The sequence below is a fragment of the Brachycentrus maculatus genome, unplaced genomic scaffold, assembly GCF_059751285.1.
Source record: "Brachycentrus maculatus isolate JH-2025_06_01 unplaced genomic scaffold, ASM5975128v1 h1tg000362l, whole genome shotgun sequence".
Lineage (NCBI taxonomy): Eukaryota > Metazoa > Arthropoda > Insecta > Trichoptera > Brachycentridae > Brachycentrus > Brachycentrus maculatus.
The window spans coordinates 367,302-390,185 of record NW_028281111.1 but is presented as its reverse complement, the minus strand read 5'-3'; the positions used below and the strand labels follow the sequence as shown (position 1 = coordinate 390,185).

General features: G+C 35.8%; 2 protein-coding genes across 3 annotated transcripts in view; one reads left to right on the top strand and one right to left on the bottom strand.

The window, feature by feature from the left end:
* The first annotated feature begins 310 nt into the window (after window positions 1-310).
* On the top strand, window positions 311-4,974 carry Hem (Nck associated protein 1 Hem). The gene is made up of 2 exons (XM_088269743.1): window positions 311-477; window positions 593-4,974. The coding sequence occupies exon 2, from the start codon at window positions 617-619 to the stop codon at window positions 3,986-3,988; it is 3,372 nt and encodes a 1,123-aa protein (XP_088125869.1). The 5' UTR covers window positions 311-477; window positions 593-616; the 3' UTR covers window positions 3,989-4,974.
* A 6,321-nt stretch (window positions 4,975-11,295) lies between these two features.
* Window positions 11,296-22,884, bottom strand: part of kuz (zinc-dependent metalloprotease kuz) — a 181,555-nt gene continuing 169,966 nt past the window's right edge. Inside the window, exons 6-16 of one of the 2 annotated variants that reach the window (XM_088269752.1) lie at window positions 22,585-22,774; window positions 21,597-21,761; window positions 20,530-20,701; window positions 19,421-19,632; window positions 18,248-18,482; window positions 17,564-17,681; window positions 16,296-16,465; window positions 14,998-15,239; window positions 14,124-14,356; window positions 12,084-12,304; window positions 11,296-11,434 (exon numbers count right to left, since the gene is read on the bottom strand). In XM_088269752.1, coding sequence (XP_088125878.1) covers window positions 11,334-11,434; window positions 12,084-12,304; window positions 14,124-14,356; window positions 14,998-15,239; window positions 16,296-16,465; window positions 17,564-17,681; window positions 18,248-18,482; window positions 19,421-19,632; window positions 20,530-20,701; window positions 21,597-21,761; window positions 22,585-22,774 — 2,059 coding nt within the window. In that variant the 3' untranslated portion in view covers window positions 11,296-11,333. Of the gene's footprint in view, window positions 11,435-12,065; window positions 12,305-14,123; window positions 14,357-14,997; window positions 15,240-16,295; window positions 16,466-17,563; window positions 17,682-18,247; window positions 18,483-19,420; window positions 19,633-20,529; window positions 20,702-21,596; window positions 21,762-22,584; window positions 22,775-22,884 lie in introns of both variants that reach the window. The other variant, XM_088269751.1, reaches the window with a different exon arrangement.

Genomic DNA, 22,884 nt, shown 5'->3' with positions numbered 1-22,884 from the left:
ATATTCAGAAATCGTTATGTGCTAGAAAGTAGCACATCGTATAGACATTGTGTTCAAAACCAATGAATAAAGCATCGCGTAAATAAGTTTTAAAAATACAGGGATATTATGCAAAACTCCTATTTTATTTAATTTCGGTTAAATATGTGGAACTACTTATTTTTTAGAAGTTCGCCACCAAACGTTGTTATCAACTTGGCACCCCGAAATAGTTTCCCCCAGTATTGAGCAAGATAAAGTTTTTGTGTAAGTACCATAGGAACCTACTTTAAAAATTTGACATCTGTTTATTCGTTTGCTTTGGCATATTGTCTATAGTCACTGTGAAATTCACGAAGTGTTGACACTCCCTTTTGTACATTAAATTTTATAGAATTCGGCTTCGATAATTTTGTGAAAAAGGTTGAAAAACATCATTCTGATATGTTGGAGGCGTATTTTAATCCTTTGTACTTGTAATTTATCATTAATTTTGAGGTAAGCTGGCTCTGCCTTTTTATATGCCTGATTAGTTTTGTGGGGCAACTAAATTTACATCCTCTCATTACGTTAATATCCGGTATTATTCTAATAACCAATGTTTTTGTTTTAGATAAGTGAATACGAGGATAATATAATGGCTCGTTCAATCAATCCGACACAGCAGAAGCTGGCCGAAAAATTGGTCATCCTAAATGACCGCGGCATCGGCATGTTAACTCGGATTTATAACATCAAAAAAGCTTGCGGCGACGCCAAATCCAAACCCGGATTTTTATCCGACAAGATTTTAGAATCATCTATAAAGTTTATCGTCAGGAGGTTTCCGAATATTGACATAAAAGGCCTTCAAGCTATAACTAATCTCAAAAACGAGATAATAAAATCTCTTTCCTTGTACTATTATACATTCGTCGATTTATTGGATTTCAAAGATAATGTGTGCGATTTATTAAACGTGATGGATTCTTGCCAAATGCATTTGGATTTGACGCTGAATTTTGAGCTGACTAAAAATTATTTAGACTTAGTAACAACTTACGTGTCACTGATGATACTGTTGTCGAGAGTGGAAGACAGAAAACCGGTCTTGGGTCTCTTTAACGCCGCTCACGAAATGGTCCACAACCAGAGCGATTCCAGCTTTCCGCGCCTTGGCCAACTCATTATGGACTATGATGTTCCGCTAAAGAAGCTCTCCGAGGAGTTTATCCCTCACCATAAGCTGCTCGTTAACGCCCTGATGTCGCTGTGGCACGTGTTTCCGGCGCGGAACCTCACCGCCGACCACTGGCGCTCCGAACAGAAACTCAGTCTGGTCGGCAACCCGTCGCAGATACTGAAAGCCGCAGAAACAAACACTATGTCCTGCGAATATCTGTCTCTGGAGTCTATGGAGAGGTGGATAATATTCGGGTTCATGATATGTCACCAGATGCTTCAGAACGAACAGGCTAACAAGATGTGGGTGGGCGCCCTGGACTCGTGTTGGGTGGTGGCCCTGTTCCGAGATGAAGTCATCTATATTCACTCCTATATTCAAGGTTTTTTCGACGGTATGAAGGGTTACGGAAAGCGCATTTCGGAAGTGAAGGATTGCTACAATCACGCCGTGCAGAAGGCCGGCTATAAACACAGAGAACGAAGGAAGTTCTTGAGAACGGCGCTGAAAGAACTCGGTCTCATGCTCACCGACCAACCGGGGCTCTTGGGACCTAAAGCTCTGCTGATATTCATCGGGCTGAGTTACTCCCGAGACGAAGTGTTCTGGCTACTGAGACACAATGACAACCCTCCCCTCCAGAAAGCCAAAGGAAAGTCCGCGGAGGATCTGGTCGATAGACAGCTGCCGGAATTACTGTTCCATATGGAAGAGCTCCGCGCTCTCGTCCGCAAGTACAGTCAGGTCATGCAGAGATACTATATCCAGTACCTGGCCGGATACGACGCCATCGCCTTGAATATTCTCATACAAAATATGCAAGTTTGTCCGGAAGATGAGAGTGTGATTCTCTCCTATCTGTGCAACACTGCGGCCAGCCTTAATGTAAAACAGGTCGAAGCTAATGAAATGTTTGATTTTCGAGCTTTCCGATTAGATTGGTTCAGATTACAAGCCTATACCTCGATTGCGAAAACTCCTTTGTCTATTGTAGATAATCGTGAAATGGCGCAATTAATTGACAAAATGGTATATCACACAAAAATGGTAGATAATTTGGATGAAATAATGGTGGAAACTTCGGACCTCTCAATTTTCTGTTTCTATAGCAAAATATTCGAAGATCAATTCCACATGTGCCTAGAATTTCCCGCGCAGAATAGATACATTATAGCTTTTCCTTTAATTTGCAGTCATTTTCAAAATTGCACACACGAATTGTGTCCCGAGGAAAGGCACCACATTCAGGAACGTAGTCTGTCTGTCGTCAACATGTTTCTAGAAGAGATGGCCAAAGAAGCCAAAAATATAATCACTACTATTTGCGATGAACAATGCACTTTGAGCGATAAATTACTTCCTAAACATTGTGCGCAAACTATTGCGCAACTTGTCAATAGAAAAAAGAAAGACAAAAACAAGAAAAATGCTACAGAAGTGGTGAAACCGGGATCCGAGAGTTATAGAAAAACTCGAGAAGAATTAACGACCATGGATAAGCTCCATATGGCCTTAACCGAGTTGTGTTTCGCCATCAATTACTGCACAACAGTAAACGTGTGGGAGTACACATTCGCTCCCAGAGAATATTTGCACCAACACTTGGAATCCAGATTTTCTAAGGCGCTTGTCGGTATGGTAATGTTTAGTCAAGAAACCAGCGAAATTGCCAAACCCACTGAATTGCTAGTGAGTGTCAGAACATACATGAACGTCTTGCAGACCGTAGAGAACTATGTTCACATCGATATAACGAGAGTGTTCAACAACGCGTTGCTACAACAAACCCAGAGTGTCGATAGCCACGGTGAAAAAACCATCGCTTCATTGTATACCCAGTGGTATTCTGAAATATTGCTCCGACGAGTGAGTGCGGGAAATATTTGTTTCTCTATGAACCAGAAAGCGTTTGTCAGTCTAACAGCTGAAGGCACTATTCCATTCAACGCTGAAGAGTTTTCTGACCTCAACGAGCTGAGAGCATTAGCCGAGCTGATTGGGCCTTACGGAATGAAGTTGCTGAATGAAACTCTCATGTGGCACATATCGAGCCAAGTTCAAGAATTGAAAAAGCTCGTCGATGGCAACAAAGAAGTTTTGCAAATGCTTCGAACTAACTTTGACAAACCGGAAATAATGAAGGAGCAGTTCAAGAGACTCCAATTTGTGGATAATGTTTTGCAGAGAATGACCATTGTCGGAGTGATTCTGAGCTTCCGACAAGTGGCTCAAGAAGCCCTCCTGGATGTGTTGGAGCAGAGGATCCCGTTCCTGATAAGCTCCATCAAGGACTTCCAGCATCATCTCCCCAGTGGGGATCCCATGAGAGTGATCTCCGAGATGTCTTCGGCCGCCGGACTCCCCTGCAAAGTAGACCCCACTCTGGCCTCCGCCCTGAGGCAGCACAAGGCCGCGTCGGACGAAGAGGAGCATCTTCTAGTTTGCCTTCTGATGGTCTTTGTCGCCGTCTCGATTCCCAAACTGGCCAGAAATGAGAGTTCCTTCTATAAAGCGTCTCTCGAAGGCCACGCTAATAATATTCATTGCATGGCTTTGGCCATCAATAACATTTTCGGTGCTCTCTTCACGATATGCGGACAAGGGGATATCGAAGACAGGATGAAAGAATTCTTGGCATTGACATCTTCATCTCTATTGCGGCTCGGTCAGGAAGCGGACAAGGAAGCTATTAAAAATAGGGAATCTGTATATTTACTTTTGGATTTAATAGTTCAAGAGTCTCCATTCTTAACTATGGACTTGTTGGAGTCATGTTTCCCATACGCCCTGATTAGAAACGCTTATCACGCTGTGTATAAACAAGAGCAGGCTATGACACACACCTAAATTCACATATTTTCTGTGAATGTACTAATTCAACTTTTTAAAATAGTTTTATATAAATCATTCCGGTTTTAACACAATAACTAATTTATCAATGTTGAAGATATGAACTACTTATGCTTTCTGCAAATGCATTTCTTGTTCTTTTCAATTATTATTTCCTATGTGTGAAGGTACATATTGATTGCCTGTAGGAAGAAGTACAATTATTTTCCATAATTCCAAAATGATGAAATTAGAAGATAATTATTAGAGATATTTAAAATTTATTAGAATTCCTAGTATTTCACAAACCAGAGGCTGATAAATGAAGAAATTCAATATGTAGTGTTAAATAAATGTTGTTTTATTTTTGGTTAGATATGTTATGATTCGCTTTTATTTATTATTAATGATGTCAATTTACTAAGAGATCACATACTAAATTAACGGATATTCATTTAAGATTTTGTGAGTGGCTGAATTTATTTTGAATGTAATATTGTTACATTAGTTTAGAAAGACACCAAGTTTTATATATATCTAGTATTAAGTGGTATCCGAACATAATTTTAGGAAAAGTAAACTCTTGAATGATTTGATGAATGCGGCATGATCGCAATTTCCAGCCTACAGATCACTGATTATTCAGCAACTTGTTGTTTAAAACGCCCCATTATTAAAAATACATGAATTATTTTCCGCAGTGCTTGTGCATACAAATACTGTCTATAAAATTAACATGTACTGAAAATAGGCTGTACAAATGTGGTCAGATGGGAAAAAAAGGAAAAATAAGAAACTGGTATGCACTTGTGGAAAAATGGGCATTAAAATACTCCGGGATGGCCAAGCCTTCCTGGATTATCCGAAAGGAGATGAAAGGGTAGTTGGGAGTTCATGTCGCAAGAAGCACCATTGTCTGAAGATGTAACTGGAAACAGGTTTTCCCAGTCTTTGTATTAATTCAGAGTTTAATGTATATCGTTAATATACTAAATAAAGGTAAATACTTATAATTTGTGTGTTTGTTTTTGCAAAATGGATCACAATGATTGCAAACAGCTGTCTTGATGGTCAAAAAACGTGCTTGCTTTTTTTAAAATCATTTGTAGTATGATTCGTATGTACTCCATAAAAAAAAATGTGTAGGTATTACTGTCCGTTTTTATACCTTTAGATGTAATTATTGCATAAACCTTTTATATCTGGTTTATATACAAGTATAATATATATATTTAAAAAATATCTTTATATCAATTATTCTCTTATTTGTTAGTACAAAACAGTAGTTACGAAATACAAACTAATGAATGGTTTTTTTGTACACGCTTTTAGCATATAAACCATATTTAAAAACACCAATTCGGCAGAGGTTAGGTTTTTTTTATTACAACTAGAAACACATGTATATTGATAGAAATACATGTCACTCATGGCTAAAACCTTAGGAATTGATATTAAAACACCGAATTTAAAAAAAAAGTTCCCGCAAGCATTTATTAATTTTTAAAATCTTTTATTTATGTGATTGGATGCTGTAGTGAACAAAGCAAGTTAACAATTCGCTCACTTCTTTCAAGAACGTCATAAATCAAAAATCGTCAATTTTCAGTTGTGCATGTTTTCGGAATGCCCTGAAAATGTACTATATCCCAGCAAAAGCGGCATATTTTTAACTTAATAATTACCCGCTACAGGGCAGAATGTGCTGTTTTTGCATTTTGAAGAAAACGTATTGTTTAATTATTTTTTTTAAATATACTTAATATTTTTCAAATGGAGAAAAAACCTTTAGACTTTACTTAAAAAGGTCTGTTGCACAGTAAAAACTTCAATAAATGGCTTGATATTTATTTTTAATAAATTGTATTATATTTTTAAACTTTAAAAACGTTCTCCTGAAAAATCAAGTTTTTTGATTTATGACGTTCTTGAAAGGAGTGGGCGATTAGTTTATAGAATTTGAATTTAACCAGAAAACTAATGTTCAAGTATTTATTTATTGAAACAATATCAATTTGATGGAATAAAAAGTATCAACCACATAACAATATGTTTTGCCAATGTTTTTATCTGCTTTGGTTATATTATATACAGGTTTGTGAAGAATTATAGCCATCTCGCAATTATCAGTTTGTGTAATTTTTTTTTAATTAAGACACCATGAAATTTTTATTTATTTAATTAAATTAAGAAATACAAGATTAAAACTTTATTTTATAACTGTTTTATTCAATAGCGAACTCTTTACTTGTAATAAAAAAATATACATAAAAACAACTGCCTATTATTTCGCAGCATGTGGAAGAAATAATACCTTCAAACTTACTTTGATTTCATTAGTATCATCCATCAAACTCTCAACAATAACAAAAAACACCTTTCATATCATTCAGTTGCAACTTTTGCCTTAAAAAATAAAACTACTTGAGTATACTGTTACTGGCGTTACTTTTTTTAAAGAAATATTTGCGTTCTCGTTATATTCGCAAATATTTCAATTTCATGTTTTTTTTATGAAAATAGAAATTAAGTTGGGGTAGAGAGAAAGGTCGATTCTCAAGAGGGTTAAAATAAACATTAGTGATTTTTCATTCTAATATTTATTTCATATGACCCTGAACTGGTACTTGAAGCGAAAGGTTGATCACCTTTCCTTTGTGTATTTAACGATCAAGATAACACTGCTTCTATATGATGAAGTGCCCTATGCACCATTGGGTGGGGATAAGGGTTAGAAGAAGAGAAAAACTCAGCCGCAGTCCGCGACACCAGTTACGGGACCACAACCCGTTTTGCATAACTACTTACACTTGTTTTTATTTTGCCATTATTTTACTTTTGGAAATAGTTATTCTCTTGGTAAGGAGAACAGTAAGATATGATAGGAATAAACAGACACCTTAAGATTCGGCAATTTTGCATCAGAGCCATCGAAACATATAATTATAAATATAATTTGAACCTAAAAATAAAACAAAGTATTCATTTAAATGTAAAATTTATTTTGATTTTTTACACTTGAAATCACTTTTTTTCTCAACATTCAATTTGTTATAGTTAAAATATTCACATAATTTTTAATATATTTATTACAAATAAAATGATTTAGTGTGGTAATGGGAACAATGAATTTTCAGGATGGAAGTTCTCTTTTGTAGTCCATATAACACCGATTGGTCGAATTTATGTAAAAAATATTACCAAGGATGCCGCACATCACAGTTTCACTACTCGCCGAATACTAACTTTCCCAACGGGAATTACTAAACAGGATGGACGTTCAACCACCAGATGATCAAACAATCATACTCAAGTATTTGAAAAGAAAGAACTGAGGATGTTCGCTGACAAGAGCATCGGAAAAAAAAACTTTTACTTGTTTAACAAATATTACACAATTCTCTTACAAGCCAATAAGTATGTTAAATATCTAATGGATGTCATAATTTGTTCATCTAAAGTTGGGAATTGAAATTACATATGTACATGTTTGAATGAAGCACTTACAGTACCGGTAATTATTGCAAACTAGACTGGACTTAATAATATCGGCAAGAAAACTCTTATTGTCGGAAGCATTCGAGATTTGGGCTCGATGGTAATATTTTCTGTGGTTGCTCCTATTTATAGATAATAAAGGATCTAAGGATATACTATGATACATATAGTGTGATATAAAAACATTCATTTCATATTTACACAAGTTTGTTACATTCGGCGGTGGCGAAATTTCGTAGAATAAACGGTTTGAAGACCCGAATGAATGGCCAGTCAATAAATATAGGAAGAAATCTCTCGGTACGTAACACAGCACATAACGGTGTTAAAATATATTTATTTCCTAAATATTTATTAAAACTTCAGAATGCTGAATCGTAACCTACCAAGGATACAATCCTTTTTGCATATTGCCGATGAGAATTCTCAAATATTGTTTAATTTTATACAATCCAGTACACTTTATTAATATTAATTAAAATATACATAATTAAAATACTTGTTTATAAACGACTTCTTCGCATTAATGTTTACCCTATTATGTATATATTTTGGTATGAGATACATTTATAAGAAATATATACTGTCGTAAATGATATTTTTTCCAATAATTCTTAAGTGGCTATTTCCTTCTCATATCACTTTGGGTAGAGATTGCCTCATTGTCTCTTAAAAATAAATGGCAGATTTATATTTATTGTAACATTCAGTACGAACTAAAATACTCTTTACATTGCTCCTTATCGAGTTCAAGTCCGTATTCCAATGGGCGTATGTATATCTGATCCCCGCGCACTTCACTGCATTTACACTCGTATATTGCCATACACTCGCATATCTCAACACTTTGCCCCTCTTTGTAGTATTATAAATAAAGAAACATATAACTAAACACCATGGAAAACTCCGAGCGATGGTTCAAACTTTACTACTGACAAATAATACACACTACTATTATCATGCTTCTGGGAGAGCCAAAATAGTATTCAAATACATCAAATTTATTACATAATACTTTATATACATACAAATATATCAATAATATAATCAGTATGCTTTTATTTCAAAGGAACGTATGAAAAATAAAATAATACTCTTTTCCATTAGACAAATTTGGAAATTAATTTGTTATACATTTCTATTGTAATGAATTACATTGGATCGATGCAGCATTATCTCGATCAACATTAACACCAAGGGTAGACAATCAGTCTTACGATTCAGATGAAAACACACATTATAATATTGACTGAGCAGGCTTCGAACCCGGGATTCATGCATGACAGTAAAAAGTACCGACAACTGCATAATGGAAGAAAATATTCCTATCTTAAGTGCTGCTTAAAATATGTAAAATATTTGGGAGAACTTACATTATACTTGTCATTGATACTACAATACCTCCTACATTCTAAATTTGACAAATGTGGCATAATGATTTTGGCCACATTGGTAATATTTTGATGTTTAATTGTCTGTGGTACATAATATGTTTATATATTTTTTAAATAAGTGTGAATTTCATATTAAAAACTATATAGAAAATAGAGTATTGTTGCCGATTTTTTATTAGTAAATAAAATAATTTGAAAATAACTAAAGAAATGTAGGAGATATTAACGATAGAGCAACGTCATTTTATGTTCAAAAATAAATTTCTCACACTATGGTTATCTAACATCCACTGCGATATGAAATGATGCATTTTTAACAATATTATGCACACACAATAATTCAATGCATTGTCAAATTATTGAAATATTTTGTTTCAATATAATTTTTTTGCAAAATAAATAATTTATTATTTTTCAAATTATAAAAACATCCTTTATATTCAGAATACCAAGTGATAATATCCTCTTAACCAATATAAATTACAGGTATTTTTTGTTCTACATGCTTATAATTGGAATGTGGCCATGTGTACAGTAAATCATACAAAAATGTTATGCGTGTATTATTAATTATTTTTTAAATTTATCAAAATATTGTATGAAAATCAATCAAAATCAAACCCTTTTAACACATTGACAACCAAAGACTGACTAATCGGTGTTGGTCATTTATGGTTGGCAGTGAAAAGCCTAACAGCTAACAATTGGTAGAGAGATTATCAATGTTTATGTTAAAATGTGAATTTTTTTGTTATTAGTACAAATTTTTAAGGTAAGTCTTTAAAATAATCATTGGTAAATAAAGCGTCAAGTATACATGTATGCAGATATTGTAGAACCAATGACATCAAAATTCACCAAAGTAATATACATACTGCCCAAAGTAAAATTTTCCAAATTTGAATAGTGAAAAATAAAATAGTGTAAAGAATAAAAGCACCCGATTACAGATCAGTAAAATAAATCACATAATTCAAATTCCACAGCAGTCTTTGTAGTGGACAATGTTAGCTCGTCGGAACTAAAAACTAACCTATACAAAGTAATTACCATTTAAATAAAATACAAAAAGTACACTTAAATGTTATTTTCACCAAGTAGTATATAAAAAAATATTGTTTAGTCTTTTTGACGGAAGAAAAGTTTGATTACTTATAAAGGAACAAAAAAATTATAACCTGCCCAAATTTATAAACGCTAGAATATTTATAAGAATAGTTCAAAATAAGTATTGAGAATTTTTTTTGTATACTATTCAGTAATAATTATAATAATAATTTTATATTGTCCTTATTTTGTTACATAAATGGTAAAAATAAATTTGTTGTTATTTGAGATAAGTAAAGTAAGAACTAAAAATTAATGTTTGTATTATATTACAATACTTTTAAGTTAGAAGTAAACAGTCTTATAGTGAACTGTCGAATTTGAAAGGAATGGAATTGAGCAAAAACAATTTTTTTCTTTTCTTTTTTCTGTTAGCATTATAAAAAAATACTAGGTACAAAAATAATGGTTTTATTAAATATATTAATATTAAAAAAAAATATTAAAAATTACCGAATATTATTTGTAATGACTTTTTATAAAATGTAAACATAAAAAAATAATTACCGAGGAAAAAAAATGAAAAGGGCCTGTCAAAAATACATTTCAAAACAAAATTTCAAAATTAAAGTGTACAATTAAAAAGCTAAAAGTTCAAAGTTTCGCTTAAATATAGTTGTTGCTGAGACCAATCTACGGGATTAACAGATACGACGAATAGTATATCTTCGTAACTACAACAAAGAACGGAGCAATTTCCAAAGTACAGTTCATCGTGCGACTGTTTATTAAATGACAGTTTCAGATTTAGACGATTGCGACGAGGCGTCGTTTGATTCACCGTTTAAAACAACTTTGGCAGAATTATTATCGTAAGATTTTTTGACACTAAGAGAATCGGGCGAGTGGAGCGTTATATTCGTCTGCGACGCGACAGTTTTCACAACCAACACTTTGACTCGATCTTCCTCGCACTGTTCGCCGTTGCCTTCGGAGAGAGCCGATTCCTGTTCGCCGTTGGCTTCACCGGGCTTGGAGCTGGTAACTTTGTTCTCCGCATCGCGGCGACCTTCGATCTGTGCGTCCGTGCACACCTGGGAAGCGCTAGGTTTGGTGAAGTCCTCGTTTCTCAGTTGGTAGACCACGTTGTCGGCTCGGTAGATCATGGCCGGCTGCATGAGCCCGTCCAGGGGCCGCACGGGCTGGTATCCCACGATGATCTTGGGGAACTGCCAGTTGGCGGAGTTCTCGGCCAGGTGGTAGAGCATCTCCTCGGGCTGGTTGGCGTAGAAGGGCGCGGCCTGCGCTCGGCCGCCTCGAGAGTTCATGCGCAGGAAGGCGGTCTGGTTTTGCTGGTTCTCCCGAGAGTAGAACCTGTCGCTGGGGTACTCGTCGCTGCGGTTGTGGTGGGGGTTCGGGTACTGTCAGACATGCTTGGTGGGGCGCAGCTCGTACGCGGGCCCCGAGTACGCCCCCGCATACAGCTCTCCCCTTCCACTGGCGCCTGCGTGCGTCGGTGCAGATGCTGCGGATAAATCATATCTAGGTATTTTTATCATTATAAAAATAATTTTTAGGTATTTTATTTTATTTATTGTTTCAACATTCGCTTTGGAAGCTATGCTTCCATCTTTAGGTCTAAATATAAACATGAAATATAATATAAACAGTTTATTTTTAGACCTGAAGATGGAAGCATAGCTTCCGAAACTAGTCGTTATAATAAAATGAACTCAAGTGGTAAAACAAAAGCGTTTTTCCTTTATAATTTTTAGGTATATATGTATGTATATCATTATAATATAAACAATATGTAGGTACATATTGGCCGCCTCCGTAGTGTAATGGTCAGCACGCTTAGCTACCGTACTGGAGGTCTCGAGTTAGATTACCAGGGGGGGAGTTCAAGTATTTACAAGTGATTTTTCACTCTAATAATAATAAAAATAATATTTAATAAAAAGTCATATTTATTCAATATTACCCTGAACTGGTACCTGAAGCAGAGGGCTGATCACCTTTATATGATACAGTGCCCTCGGGTGCAGATAAGGGTTTGAAGAAGAAGAACATATATCAATCTGATCTACAAATCCAAATTGAGGATCCATCTGATCCTTAACGGGGACGAGATGAAGTAATAATATTAGTATTACCTGTGTTGTGGCCTTTACCTTTGGGTTGCTGGTACTGCCCCCTCTGCGGCTGCCCTCGCTGCGGCGGGTTCTGGGAGCGCCGCCCCCCGCCCCCTGCCCCCGAGGCGCCGGGGGGCGGCACGGAGCGCGCGCCCCCGCCCCCCCCGCCGCGCCCCGCCGGCGCCGCGCCCCCCGGGTAGTGCGGGCGCCGCATGCGCCGGAGCGTGTTCATCGGGTGACGCAGCGTCTCCGACAAGCGTCTACGGTGAGAAATAGATCGGGTTTAAAAGATGCTTAATCACATGACAACTATAATGGCTTGGATTGCTACATAGAATGTGTGTCTGCCACTGTAGTGAAGCGGTTAGAGCAGGGGTTCCCAAAGTGTGAGCCGCGACGCCCTGGTGCGCCATAGAAAGTAAAGAGGGGCGCCGTGAGTCGATCCTCTATCATTATCCGAAACCACAAATATTTTCTTTTCTGTTGTTCTCTGTTTCAATTCTGAATTCTTGTAAATATAATAAAACTCCATTTCATAATTTGGATGTTATAATTTTTGTGCCAATCTACCCAACTACTATTATTGTAGGTACCTATTTTTTTCGACTATAATATATACAGGATCTTTCATTCAGTGCTTTCTATCTTTAAATTTTAATAAAACAAAGTGTGCGTCAGAGATGTAGCATCAACAATAACAATCTCCATTAACTGCAAAAGTTTGAAAGCCTTTATTGAAAGACCCTATATATAGTCACTATATCTATTCCAAATAGCTTACTAATGTAGGGCGCCGTGAAAAAATACTAAGCTTGTAAGTGTGCCGCGGGGTGAAAAAGATTGGGAGCCCCTGGGTTAGAGTGTTTGGTTACTGCGCTAGAGGTTTCAGGGGTCAGAATAAATAAATGTTTTCTCCCGTAAATTATTATTACTACCCTATTCATAGATTTGGCGTTTATTTTGTAGAACTTCATTTTAATTTATATGTTGAATGTTAAAATCAAACACTGATAAACGTAAAAATTATGCATATGATACCTATATGCCCCATTAACAATTGTTTTCACCCGTAAATTATTACTGGACATGTTGCAACTATTACTTAATTACCTAGAATTGTATAGCTATATAAGGACCCTCAGTCCATTTTCTTCACATTAGTTTGAAAATACCATAACAAGGTGAAACAATTGTTTTAAATGTTTTTAATAATAAAATACAATTTAGTAGACTCTAAAAATCAGTGTTTGATTTTAACATTTAACCGCTTCATACTTCTGAACGAGTCACGCTCGCATGCTAAATGTGTTTATTCACTCAACTATACGAATTTTTCAATTACTTTTTCGACGATGAATTACTAAAAAATATTATAGACATAATTGTAAATTAAATATACTTAAATTGTTATATTTTATTTGAAAAGTGGATAAACTTTGAATCAAACACGTAAAAAACCTAACATTTTTTACACACTTTTTATAAAAAAAAACCTAGCATTAAGTGATTAATGAATCGTAGTCGTACAGGAGAAAGTGACCAACTAACAAAACATGAAATGTTCAGGAGGGCCATGTAAGTCACTTTTGCATGGCAAGAAAATAAACATCAATGCAGTCAGTCATTTTTAACAAGTCAATATAATATACTTTTTTTTTAAACCCTTATCCGCACCCAATGGTGCATAGGGCACTGCGTCATATAAACGCAGTGTTATCTTGATCTTTTACACATGAAGGAAAAGTGATCAGTCGCTTCAGGTCCAGGGTAATATTGAATAAATATTACAGTGAAAAAATCACTTATATTTATTTTACCCCCCTTGGGAATCAAACCCGGGACCTCCAGAACGGTAGCCGAGCGTGCTGACCATTACGCTACGGAGGCGGACGAATATTATACTTACAAGTTTAAAATCCTTTGGGATTTTTTTCAGGGCAAATTACGCTAGTAAGATATCAAATAGTCAATAATCACGTTATTGTAAAAAATGCACTTGGTCACTTTCTCCTGTATGACTACGATATAAGTTATACAATGAGTTAATATAAAGATTTGGGTGCTGAAAGAGTAGAATACCTTGCGCGCGGCTGTTTCGGGTTGGAGCTGGGCGTGTGCACGGCGCAGCACTTGATGAAGAGCCCCATGCAGACCACGAACACCACGCCCAGCAGCAGCACGGCCCACCAGTACTCGGTGACCCACTGCGCCATGGACAGCAGGGTCTTGCGGTTCAGCAGGAGGTTCTTGAGGCGCACCAGCGGCCCCTCCGCGTCCACCGCCCGGCACTTGAGGAAAACGTCGCAGTAGCCCTGGAAGATCACATTGTGGATATATTTCTCAATAAGGTTTTGATGTTAATGTAGGGAATGCAAAATTTTGTCACGAGTTCAGACTTGACAGATGACTTGTAGAATAATTCTTTTTCTTTCTTTAAACCCTGATCCGCACCCGATGGTGCATAGGGCACTGCATCATACAAACGCAGTGTTATCTTGATCGTAAACACAAGAAGGAAAGGTAACCAGCCCTCCGCTTTAGGTACCAGTCCAGGGTAATATTGAAAAAATATAAAGGTGAAAAAATATAAAGGTGAAAAAATCACTGATATTTATTTGACTCCCCCTGGGAATCGAACCCTTGACCTTCAGTACGGTAGTCGAGCGTGCTGACCATTACACTACGGAGGCGGAATAATTATTATTTGAAAAAATAATGTAAATTATTATTCTTTTTTGTAAGAAGCAGTTACGAGTAGTAGAGATTACCTGGAAAAATATCTAGAGATATCCAGAGGAAGACCAAAAAAATCATGGATGCTGCAAAGATAAGACATGGCCTTGATGACGTTGTCCACGACAGAAGGACCTACAACCTGAGGACGCGGAGAGCTGACCCCAGCAGTCTACAAAGACGATAAGTTGGGATGTAGCCAAGAAGGAGAAGAGATTACCTGGAAATTATCACAGGGGGACCCGGGCCGCAAGCTGATCCCTCCAGTCGGAAGGCCCACGGAGTGAGCAAACTCGCTGGTGCTCCGGCAAGTGGAAGGGTCCGTGCCATTCTGACAAGCCAGCTCGCACAGCTTTCTCTTGTCTATGTTGGGGATTATTTGGGAGGTGAGGAAGCACTCGTTGAGATTCCATTCCAGACATATTGACCCGGAACACTCGCCCTTGATGCACAGCTGAGTGCCTGCAATAAAAAACGATAAAGTATATATATTAAGGCTCAATACATATATGTACAATAAATCGCAACACAGTGAGATTTTTTGTTACTTATATATTTTTTTTAAAGTTACTAACAGGGTTCCACAAAAAAGCCATTTGGAAATTTATCTAAGGGTAGCCCTTACTTTAATATCTACTGTGAAATATGAAATATCCATAATTATATTATTTTATATTTCTTATTTATTGTTTCGGCATTAACTTTGTGGCAAGACATGTTACAATGATTAAAGAAAACACTTGTTTTTTTACCACTTGAGTTTTATTATAGACTACATGTTTCAGAAGTTAAACTTCCATCATTCAGGTCTGTATAATAACTAAAATATAAAATTGTTCTATAAATAAGGAGAGGGGAAAGTAAGGGGAAGGGGTTAGTCAAGGGACGGAATTTGAAAATAAAGGAAAAATGGAAAGCAATGGTGAAGAATTTTGAAACAATATATTATTTAATAAATTATTACTAGAATTCAGGTTTTTTTGGATTTCTACATTTTCAAGATAATTCATAATTTGGCCTTTATATGGAACAAAGTGTAATAATTTTAATTTATGAGAATGAAATGAGTATTATTTATAGAACAATTTTATATTTTATATTTTAGTTATTATACAGACCTGAATGATGGAAGTTTAACTTCTGAAACATGTAGTCTATAATAAAACTCAAGTGGTAAAAAACGAAGTGTTTTCTTTAATCATTATATATTTCTTATTCCATGATATTTTTTCGTCTTTTTTAAGAGATTGCAATTAAATTTGTAGATCTTTTGTAAAAAGCGTCAACAAGTAACATATAATGTACGTAATCTTACAATTTAAAATATTTAATATGAATTTATTTCCAATTCATCACTCAATTTTTTGATATTTTGTAAACCGAAAATACAAATTGATTGAAAATCATTACTGTGTGTAAGCGATTTAAATAAAATTTCACATTCGTAAATTACAAACTTTGGATTTACGGTTTTTTGTTGTTGCTACATTCACAGTCAGATGGTGTGTGGCAACTTACCATTGTTGCATCTCGTCTTGTCAGCCATGGGGCGAGGGTTGGGGCACTCGGGTGAGCGACCATCGCAGGTGGAAGACCAGGCGCAGTCGCTCTCCGACTTGCACACGGCTCGGTGTGACGCCGGCACGAAGCGACACGTGTCAGACTGGCAGCACGGACCCTGGGACGGACTGGAAATACAAAACAAATTAAAAAGATTAGTGAATACTTTTTTTATTAACAGGGTTTTTTGACTTTATGTATTTTTCAAATACATAATAAAATTTTGCTTAAAATCACTAACATAACTCTTACCACTCTGTAGGCCAGACATTCTGGCCCGTTTGATTCTAGTAGGCAGCTCCGTGGGCCACAATGTCTGGCCCGGCGCAGGTATAACTTTAATCACTGATCACCCAAGTATATTCTACCAAAAAAATATTTTTGATAAATACAGTTAATCTTAATTAACATGGTCATACGAATTCCCAGACAGAGTGCCCGAAATTAGAGAATCAATAATATTTATATTTATTATTATTTATTAGTTATGTATTTAATATTTATTTTATTGGTAGAAAAACGTCGCATTTTTCAGAGTAGCTGATCAGTTATGAGAAAAAATGGTCAGAGTGGAAAGGGTTGATAGTAAAAATGCCAACCAGTTTCAAAGTAAAAAGGTTTATCCTTCTTATTTATTAGTCTTGAGTAAAAAGCTGTTTGCTTGTAATTCGGATGCCATTAAAATTACGATGTATATTAATACATTTTGGACGGTTGGTTTTACGTCTGCGGACTGCTGGCAACGGGATTTGATAACTATGCTCATATAGTTAAGACCTTAATAAAAAGATTGGTATACAATATTCGTACAAAAACATTGGATAATTCCTTCTATTCTGCTTTGAAATGAAGCCGGCGCAGAAGGTAAAAATACCCTTGCCATCCTTAAGCATTAATCGACCAAACGGGCAGAAATACCTTTCCAGTCCTTAGTGTGCTCCAACTAATTTAAATGCAAATCTTTTTTACATATTTCTCTTTCTCTGATTTCTGAATTCCTACGTATAGTACGGCAGTATACTTAAAGGTCAGTGGTCATTTTCATCTGTAAAAGCCAAAAGGCAACGGCGTATCTTTCCCTTGTACTCAGTACATAGAAGTAAAAAATCAAGCTGGAATACTGTTGTATCTTTATACATGTCACACTCACGTGGGTTTACAGCTTTTGTACCCTTTGAATATGTAAGTACGGCGTAAAACACGGCACAAAGAAAGATTTTACGAACCTGCACTGAGTATTGTATCTCCTGTGACAACCTTTGGCCGATTCATTCTTCAATCGATCTAGATCACTAAGTATTCTAGGGTAGCAGCATTTATCCTGACACTCTTCATCATCGTAGCCTGAAAACATAACATTACAAAAATTAGAGGTAAAATCAAATAACTACAATTTTTTTAAATAAACATGGGATTTTTTTGTTTTTTAGAAAATATATTGAATTAAAAAAAAAAAATTATTTAACCTGTCCGGGAGTATGGACGGAATAAAACGTCGCCACGCGCTTTTGCTAAAGGAGTATGGACGGCCATACACGTCAAACATCATATATTTGAATTTGGCGCATCTTTACTGTAAATATTTATTGTACTGTCATCTGTGGACCTATTCCTGTAACCTTTCATAACTTTTAATCATGTAACTTCATTATCGACCGTGATATTGGCTGTAGTTTATTTCAGATGACGTCACCCATACAAGTTCGTACATATTCAGAAATACCAAACTGTTGATTTCGCGCCGTCACCTTTCTTTCGTGTATTTAACAATCAAGATAACACTGCTTCTATGTGATGCAGTGCCCTATGCACCATTGGGGTGCGGATAAGGGTTAGAAGAAGAAGAAGATAAATATAAGGTTTGGAGGACAAAAGTTCATAACAAAGATAAAGAAGGTATTTTTACACACCGCAATCGCATTCTTCACCCGCTTCCACAATCTTGTTTCCGCAGAAAGCGCCGGCGCTGGCGGTGAAGCAGTTCCTCTTCTTATTGTCTACCATGGCGTCCAGGACGTTGGAGATGTTGCCCACCGAACAAGCGGAGAATTTGCTATTATTTGGTCTATCTCCACTCGTGGCAGAGGCAAACATTATAAAATTGCCATTCGGACCGCCTGGCCTGCATTCATTTGGATAATCATGCTGTGGAAAGAAGAATCATTTGAATAGCCATTCAATTAATTAACATCAACAATACTCATTCATTTATTTGAATATATTTTTAACCCCTTCAGTAATCATTGAAAAATTAAAAAGTTTAAAAAAATTATAATAAAAAAAACACTATTTTTTAACCAGTTAAGTCCACATTGCAGGACTCGCAGTATTACCGAGACTCTCATCGGATCTTTTCCCCCCTTTTGTCACTTCCTTGCTTCTACATACCATAAATTGTATTTATTTTCACCTCAGTATATGTATTACTCGACAAAAACCAAGTGTCGTCTCTTTAACGCCTGCATCCTAACAGTGTTGCTGTACGGATGTGAGTCGTGGCACCTCACCAAAGCTCAAAGCAAGAAACTAGCAAATTTTTAAAATAGGTGCCTGAGGCGAATACTGGGTATAAAGTGGTACGACTTCGTCAGGAATGAGGATGTGAGGAGAAGAACTCAACAGCCCCTCATACTGGAAGTCCTGAAGAGGAGAAGGTGGACATGGTTGGGACATGTCCTTAGAATGCCACCTGAGAGCATCAACCCCTCATGTCTCTTCTTCCAACCCCGAGGATTCCGGCACCCTGGAAGGCCGCTGACGACCATTCACCGACTATACTCAGCGGAACTTTGAGACGCCGGACTGACCTGGGAGGAAGCCAAGGAAATGGCGCGTGACAGAGTGACTTCGAGACGTCTCGTGTTGGCCATATGCTCCACCTAGGGAGCGAACATGGAAAGAAGAAGAAGAAGAATATGTATTCGGGAGTGGTCTTTTCTGCAGGTTAAGTTTATCCGAGTTATCTCGGTGTGGGAATTTTCACACATAACAGCCGCCCGAGTATATACAAACCTAATCATTGCTTGATTATTTGAAATTAACACACCCAAACTACAATAAGTGTAAAGGGCATATATCCTTACCGGCGAACCGAAATTGTGGCCTATTTCATGAGCTAGAGTCAGCTGACTAACTTTTGGCGGCACCCTACTATTATAATTCACAAAGGTGATGATCCCAGTATTGAGGGAGCGTTTTGTGCTCTGATACATCCCACCTATCGTCTCCGTGTAAGTCTTATACTTCTCACAGATGCCGCCCGAGGCGCCGCTGGCAGAGGCAACCCAAGCGAGACCTAGAAGAAAAATAACCAAGTTTATAAAAGAAAATGAATTGACGTGATGGTTGCCAGAAATGAGATACTCGGAAGTAATAAAACATGCATGTTTGACTCAGTGTGACAACCCTGTCTGACAATGAAAATTTTTAACTGGTTTAACTTCATGAATAAAACTATCAATTGATATGAGATATAACATTTGGTAAGTAAATTATAATTTAAGGCCCGGTATTTGTTAAATCGCAACATTATTTTCTCTAAATCTAGGTAATATTTTACGTAATTAATCTTTTTCTTCTATCTGCGGGAAGGGTAATTTTATCGTTTCACTCAACTGGTGGTGTTCGGCGGGAAGGGTAATTTTACCTTTTCACTCGACTCATCGTGTAAGTTATTTTTACACATGACTTTTGCGACATCTTTTGATCTCATATCGATGTATACAGTATGGTTAAATGTCACAATTTCTTTTCAGAGATCTTTATCTCCATTATAAGCGCGAATCCGCCCGCAGATAGTGTGTTAAAACACCATTTTTGCATTGAAAAAATAAGGATTTCTTCGAAATAATTATATGGTTTTGAAAAGAAAAGAGTTATTGAAAGGTAATGAGTTAAAAAAAATATATAAAAATATTTTTTCTATGCATATTCTAAAAATCAAAAAATATCCAATATCCATTCTTTAACAAAATCGGGATTGGACACATGTGCAGCCCTGACCGTGGCTGAACGGATACTGATTTGAACACTTGAGACAAGCTCAAGGTCTCAGCCTTAAAAAACATTAGACACTTTTAATTTTTACAAAAAATACTTGGCCTGATGAGCACTGCGGCGTACTTTATTTGTGGCTATGAAAATGTTGAAGGCAATTAATAGTAAACGGTTTGGAGACATATTTGAAATATACCCAAAGTTCCGCCGGTAAAATCCCTGTACGTGAAGACGTATGCGAGGCAGAAGTCTTCATGATTTCCCAGAGAATGGAGATTCAAAAAGTTGGAAACATCAATGTTTTCCAAACAGAATTGATTAGATTCTCCGGGAAAATGGTGGGAATTACAGGCAGAGTCGTCGTCAATCTAAAAATAAAATACACAGTATAAATATCAAATTGTAAAAATAGACAATATAATGTTTTAAACACATATGAACAAATAAGTTCATAATCAAATATTGTAAAATATCCCCTCGGCCTGGGAAAACTCTATGAGAACAAAGTATTGTAATTTTGTAAAAAAAATTAATACACATTTACAATAAAAAAAATTACAATGTGCCTTTAATGGGTTTTCCCATGCCAAGGAGATTTTTTAATATATACCAGTGAGAACAAATAATTCTGATAAATTTTTTTTTCAATAGACATTTATAATTAAAAAATTACAATGTGTCCTCACTGGGTTTTCCCATGCCAAAAAGAGATATTTTTAATATATGCCAATGAGAACAAATTATTATGATTTTGTAAATTCTTAATACACATTTACAATTAAAAAATGAAATGTCCTCACTGGGTTTTCCAATGCCAAGGAGATATTTTCCACAATAGAATAATAGAAGCAGAATAATAGTAGAAGAATGCAATAAAAGCAAAAAGAAGACCAAGTAAAACTTGGCATGATCAAGTATTTCAAATACTTGAAAGTAGTCAGGTCAGGAGTCGGAATGTATGAGGAGATGCATGAATATGGAAGAGGGCGAAGATTGTTTGCAAAGACAGATTGGTGAGTGAAACGGCGTAGTTCTTAGTTTTTGTTAAAGGAGATATTTTAAAATATTTATTTATTACTTAGTTATTTATTTTCTTTGAGTTATTATTTAGTTATTTGTCTATCATGAGTCGTGCAATCATGGATAACAGGGCCAATAATATCATCTATTTCAAATATACCCGCGTCATCTGATTAATAGTACTTTTATATGATATGTATGGTTTAGGTCTGATGATAATTGTTTGCTTTGTGTTTTCTTTACCTTAATCCTCTGCACTTCAAATTTGATATTACGGTGTTCGATTCTTCCATCGAATTTTGTGTCACGATAGATATAGTTGACAGCTGTAACGTGATGGGCAATGAGAGATAAGATCTCTTCTCTTGTCTTCTCATCTATTTCTGCTCTCTTTGAATAATCTCGGTGCTGTTGAGGAAAAAGTAAATAGTCATTTAAACATAGGAAAATTAGCAATCACCAATTTACTAACCGTTTTAGTGCTGAGATTTTTTCTTGTATGTATACTAAAATTTAAAAGACTTTTTTGAAAAAAAAAAAAAATTTTAATAGGTGTGTAGAAAAAGATAAATTTAAAATAATATTTTGTTCGATTTTAGTATTTCTTTTAGATATCGATGGAAAACAGATCAAATTACTGAAATAAAACAGCATTTTGTAATAAACATACTTATTAAAAAATAAATGAAATTTGAGGAGAGGAAAAAAATTCATTTACAAGAATTAAGAAGAATAAAAAAAAAAATAAAAAAAAGTGGAAAAGCTAAAAATATTGGTTTTAATCTAATAATAAATTAAAAATGCAATTCCATCACGAAGTGTCAGTGGATAATATAAATCTATTTACAAGAATGTTTTAAAGTCATGCGAAATCGGCTTGTCCTCGGAGTTTTCACCATCGAGCGCATCCTCCGATTGGTAAACATTATAATTTCATAGTCACTATCATTACTTTGAGCATAACAATTGCTTTTAATATCACTATTAGACGAATGCAACATTATAAGGGCGAAAAGAAAAGGTTTTAACAAAATAGGTATTTTTATTTTTCACTAAAAATTATTTAAATTTATTTATTTGTGAATATTATTAGCTTGATCGCCAAAATACACTAGCATTATCATCGGTATATTGACTTGCTGTATTCTTGGCAAAGTATACCAGAGTCGATATATGGAATCTCGGCACTCTAATGATTAAATGTAACACTAATATTTGATGGTTTACTTACATCTGGGAAGCCCTCCCTTATATGTCTCCAAATGAGTGGATCAGTCTGTATGTAGAGCGAACAAGTGTTCCTGTTGTCTTCCTTGGGTCTAGTGGCCCTCTTGGGCCGACTGTGCGGCTGGTTGGCTTCCCAAGAGTACTTTGAGAACCTACCCATCGTGGCTGCATCAGCGGGAGTATCAAAGTCATACCTGAATAAAGAAGTTACTTGTTAGATGTGTTAAAAATATTGTACTCGGTTGACCAGCGATTTTGACTGGATACTAAAGTCAGATAATTTTTTCCTAAAAAAAATCAGTTA